This window comes from Ochotona curzoniae, unplaced genomic scaffold, assembly GCF_017591425.1.
Source record: "Ochotona curzoniae isolate NIBS_2020 unplaced genomic scaffold, NIBS_Ocur_1.0 scaffold_4812, whole genome shotgun sequence".
In the NCBI taxonomy this organism is placed as follows: Eukaryota; Metazoa; Chordata; class Mammalia; order Lagomorpha; family Ochotonidae; genus Ochotona; species Ochotona curzoniae.
Genome location: NW_024467124.1, coordinates 3821190 through 3826588, shown reverse-complemented (window position 1 = coordinate 3826588; position 5399 = coordinate 3821190). Strand labels below are relative to the sequence as shown.

Below are 5399 nucleotides of genomic sequence, written 5' to 3'. Positions count from 1 at the left end.
GATCCCGGGCGTGCAAGGTGAGGACCTTAACCACTTGCGCCACCGCGCCGGCCAGGCCCCTATTCTTGTATCTTAGCATACATACAGCTTGAGCTTATGCCCTTAATCTCCCTAGCTGATTCTTACACTCACAAAATGTGGGGTCAGTGATGTGTAGGTTCTTGTGCCCAACAATGCCCTATTTTCTCCTTCTAAGTTATTCATGTCTTCTCTGGAACTCAGCAGGGTTCTATCTGCCAAGAAGACTATGATCTTCCCTTTGGCCACATTTGAATGGATGAAGAAAGTGCACAAGTATCTACTCTTTATCTCTGTGTGAGTGCTGTATTCACTGAACCAGTTACCAGATTTTTCCAGAGCTTCATTCCACACTGCATTTTACCATAATTGCTGATAGAGGGGGTATTTATAAAGTCTCTTTTTGTACTGTCATTTCATGGCAACCTTAAGTCAGCCTTAAAGGTAGCCAGTTACTCATTTCTAAATAACAAAAGTTCAGTGAATATTTCCAAATGCTTGACTCATTTATTTGAAACCTGGAATCTCATGATATGGGAAGATTACACAAATAAAAAGAAAATAAAAAAAGATAGCAAGAAATTGAAGTCCAGGAGCCAGTTGGCTGTTTTGTGTCTATATACAATGCTATCTCCCCTGAACAAAGGATTACAGAACAGCAAAATGACGTGAAAGGATCTCCCTCTTCAGTTCTATCCCAGAGACAACAAGCAAAGCGTATGTGAACAGCTGAACACACAGAGTTAGGAGGCAAATGTATGCGGTACCTCATAGTAAACCCAAAAAACAAAGGACAGTAAGTAAATGTTCCCACTAATTCCTAAGATGAAAAGCTAGGTTATAAAAGCCAATGAAAACCCAATCCTAGGTCAAATGGATCCCGAGTAGCAGGCAGTTTTTGAAAAGTATCTGCACATGGAATTATAGATTTACTTTGGTACAAAAGCAGAGATTCAAACACTGATTTAAAAAAAAAAACTCAATTTCCATGAACTTTTTGAAGGCTGTTTGGGGTGTGGATTTAAAATTCTTTTTCTCCTAAATAAGCTCATTTTTAAATTTCATTTTCTAAGAACTTTTTAAGAAAGATTTATTAATTTATTTGAGAGAGTTACACAGAGAGATAGATGAGGAGACATCTTCTATACCCTAATTTACTCCCCAAACAGACACAACTGCCAGAACTGCCCCGGGTTAGGAGCCAGGAGCTTCATCAGGATCTCCCACATCGGTGTAGGAACCCAAACACTTGGGCCATCTGCTGTTGCCATTCCCAGTAGGGAGCTGGATCAAAACTGGAGCAGACAGGACATGAACTATTCTTGTTTATATGTAATATCAGCATTGCAAGTGGCAGTTTTACCTACTATACAACAACACTCCTGTAAGAACTTTCCAAAACACCTTCATAAAACCCGGGAGATGTACTTTAGACTGGCTGAGTAGATGGGAATTTAATAGATACACATATTTGTGTGACTGATTTTTCCTAGGTTTTTGACATTGTGATCAATTAAAGAACGGTCCGATGAAAGATTTCTTTCTCACTTCCCTGTCTCTCCCTACACACACCGCTGTGACTCTTTCAATAAATAACAAATTTGTGTGTGTGTGTGTGTGTGTGTGTGTGTGTGTGTGTGTGTGTGTGTGTCTGTACACATTACCTCTTCCTTTTGGCCATCATTGTCACAGTTATGGAATTTCCACTTCGTGCCCACACTCTTCTTCACTTGTCTTCGGTCACAACCCCTTACTCCTAAGGTTTCATTCTAATTCATTCTTCAGTTGGCTGAAGTTGGTGGGTTTTGCACAAATGAATTTTAATAGTAGTCACCCATCAGCTTTGGGCTGTCTTTATGCTTTCCTTTACCCTTAAGTGGGAATAATCAGAGCCTTACTCTGCATCTTCCCTCCTTCACAGCTCCTTTGTAGCCTACTTAATGAGTGTAGTGGTTGCTTGACTTCTTTCTGACCTTGAAGAACTCATCAGTGTGTCTGTTGCTTGCCTTAAACTTTCTATCCTGGGGGACAGATCATACTAGACACTTGCCCTTCCAGGTGTGCTTACCTTTACTTCTGAGATCAAAGGACCACTGCTCAGCATAGGTTGATTTCCATTCAAGCCTCAGGAAGCACTATCCGAAGACACTGACCATGAAGAAGAGTCCATGAGAGAAGCACTTCCCCTGGCCATGAAACCAAAGGGTTTGAACATAGACTTGGAAAAATTACAAGTGCCAAATACTTATAATTCACATACACAATGAACCAGACTGCAAGGCATAGAAAAGTTTGCTTACAGTGACAACATATGTCAAAGCCAGATACATTTTATTTATAAATAACACTTAGATTCAGACACTGATAAGAGGTTCTGAGGATTCCCAGTTCATTGGCACAGATACACAGCACAACAAAGATAACACATTGGCAGGTTTCTGGTTACAGCCAGACATAGTGCCAGATCACCTGCAAACTATAAGCATTGGGTTTATTTTTTTTTTAATTTATGGGCATTCCTGAACCATTTGCTTGAATATCTTCATTCCCCCTAACCAAGCTTGCAATTATATTTGCCAGTTAAAAGACTTCAAATCAACTGATACTATTCTTCAGTTTGCAAGAGCTCCACTATATTATTAATGGATAAACAATATTTAACTCTCAACCCCTTCTGCTTCTTTCTTCATCCCTTCTCTTATAAAATTTATCCCACCCGTCATGGTGGAAACAGTCAAACGGGGTTGATAAGAGATTCTTTTCATCCATCTATTGTCCTTCATGTCTGCTGAGAAGTATTATAGATTCCTACTTTAGAAGTCTATTTTTCATATCAGTTACATTTTGTAATATTGTGCTTGTTAAAAAAAAAACTATCAAGTTGACACTGATATTCTAAAGCCAAAGTTCTTAACAAATAGTTCTTAACATACTGAGAAGCCCAGGAAATAGGATTCTAATGACTCACGACAGATGTACAATATACCTACACGGAGATGGGACAGGAAGTCAGCCTGCCACAATAGAGACAACAAGTATTATTTCTGATATGTACGATATTCAAAGATCTGCTTTATAGAGGAGAAAAGTTACAATGTACAAGGTACCAGTGTATATGCATAACCTGCTGATGATTCAGCATTTATAAGGCCCCAGAGCTCCCTCTGAGGATGCTACACCTCCAAATCACACCCTATAAATATATAATTCATGACACACAGTCATTTAGGAAAGCGGTGGTCCTAGTGGTTCCTTGCAAGGCTGGTGAAGAACTGAATCATTGGCAGGTCATGCACGGCCGGTCTGTCCCACTTTATGTAATTCTGGGGGTGGGAAAAGAAATCTGTGATATTCCTAATGGAATTGGGATTAAAGGACTGAGTTCCTTAAAAGCCTAAACTCCTCTGCTTTTAAAATTAACATCAATATGTACCTCGCTAAGATCCTGAAGGACTCAGCCTTACAATTTGCCTTTGCTAAATTGATTTTGGACCTGAACCTACACCATAAAATCCTTCAACTGTGTATTTGAAAGGGACTAAACCATCCACCCCTCACTTTTACAACTATATTTTTAAAAATAGTATAAAGAACACAACACCATATTTAACATGTTAGAAATTAAAAAAAAAAGACTTCTGGTTAAATTCACAGAAAGAAGATATAAAAAGCAGAGGTAAATTTTAAAAACACTTAGAATCCCCAAACAAAGGTAGGGTGAGAAAAAGAAAAGAAAGAGGAGAGAGACAGAAGGCAGGAAGGCAGGAAGGCAGGAAGGCAGGGGGAGAGGCGAGGCGAGGAATGAGAGGAGAGGAGAGGAGAGGAGAGGAGAGGAGAGGAGAGGAGAGGAGATAGGAGAGAGAAGAGAAAAAAGATTGCTTTGACATTAATTGTGCTGCAAACTACTTCTGCAACAACAGGGTCGTGTTTGGCCCCGTGGGTTTCAGAGGCACTGCATAAATACGATCCGAATCAGCTAACACACTTTTTCAAATCTGCTTCTCAGCCAAGGGCAAGTGTGAATTCGTTCTACTGCTAGGTGTCGGTGACACTTTGGTTTGCTTTATTGGCAACGATTTGACGACGTGTCCTATGCTAAAGGAAGGCTGGAAACCAAGCGTGTGCCCAAAGCCAGAGCTGCTGTGTTACTTCTTCTCATGCTTCTTGGTTAACTCCCCCATGCCCAGCTGGCAGCGACTCCGGCTGTCGCTGCTGCTGGTTTCCACCCGTTGGCTCTCCTGGGAGACTTGCCGCACAGCCTGTAGGATGGCATTCTGCACAATCTGTCTGCTGGCATTCTGCAGCTTCACTTCTTCAGGCTCATTTCCAGGTTTCTCACCTAGCCGAGAACATGAAAGGCAGGTGAGAAGAAGAGAAGAGAATTCCAGAAACCATGACATAGAGGGATAAGAGAGAAAGGTGGGAGGAAGCAGAAGATGGTAGGAGCATGCTGGAGTGTCCAGTGAACTGCGCGGGACCTTCTGGAGCACAGCAGCTCTCGTCTCCCTTTCTCCTTTCCAACACAATCTCCGTTTGGCCCGCGCAATGCATGCACCTTTCATCCTCCACCACCCTCAACTGCTTGCTGGAGATGGTCTGGAGACAGCTCTGGTCCATTTTGCGTCTCAGAACACTCTGTGAAAGAGACTGCTCCCGCATTGGGGCTGCTTTCTGTTTCCCCTCTTGCACATGGAAAGCAGACACAGTACCCCGGGCACTGCAGCCTTCTCCCAGGAAGCACAGAGCACAACGCCCACATTCTAGACGTGTCTGGGGAGAAAGAGCCCAGCTCTGAGGACACCAGCAGCCCTGCATCATGAGCTCTTTTGCAAGTTGTGAAAACAAATCCCTTTCCTTTTGTCTCATCCATAAAGCGGTTATCAGCAGCCAAGCATATACCATGTGGCTTAAAATGTTTGTGGATAAAAGGAATTAAAGATAAGCTTACTTGGGTGTAAATACCTTTTAAGAGGAGCCTTGGATCCCAGGGCTCAATAATTCACTATGTTAGCCCTCAGATGGCCATCCCCAGGTCCTACCCATGATGGGGGGGGGGGAATTATATATATATATATACACATATATACATATATATCCATGCATGTATATATTAATATATAATATCTGGGAAATTTACATAACACACATATATATGCATATGTATGTATACATTATCTATAAAATAGCTGTGTATGTATAATTTGTTTAAGGTTAATGAAATTTTGACTTTCTTCTAAGTTTCTTACTTATTTATAGTAAGTGAACAAATTCACATATTTCACAATATTGATTCAGGAGCCTCGTGATACGTCCCTGTCTCCCTTCCCTACTGCCTGCCTCCCCACCTTTATTTGAAACAAGCTTAACACTAACTCATCTAT

The 5399-nt window shown here is 41.3% G+C and overlaps 1 protein-coding gene across 1 annotated transcript; it reads right to left on the bottom strand.

Moving 5' to 3' along the window:
- Window positions 1–4163: 4163 nt before the first annotated feature.
- On the bottom strand, window positions 4164–4635 carry AKAIN1 (A-kinase anchor inhibitor 1). The gene is made up of 2 exons (XM_040970596.1): window positions 4497–4635; window positions 4164–4357 (listed from the first exon to the last, which is right to left on the bottom strand). Exons 1-2 carry the CDS (start codon window positions 4633–4635, stop codon window positions 4164–4166), a joined length of 333 nt encoding a protein of 110 aa, XP_040826530.1.
- Window positions 4636–5399: the final 764 nt, after the last annotated feature.

Bases quoted from the DNA above. Each gene is read 5' to 3' on its own strand.
- AKAIN1 (XM_040970596.1), bottom strand. From the start codon at position 4,635: ATGGACCAGAGCTGTCTCCAGACCATCTCCAGCAAGCAGTTGAGGGTG. The intron at 4,358-4,496 runs GTCCCGCGCAGT...GTTCTCGGCTAG, and splicing joins GAGCTGCTGTGCTCCAGAAG to GTGAGAAACCTGGAAATGAG.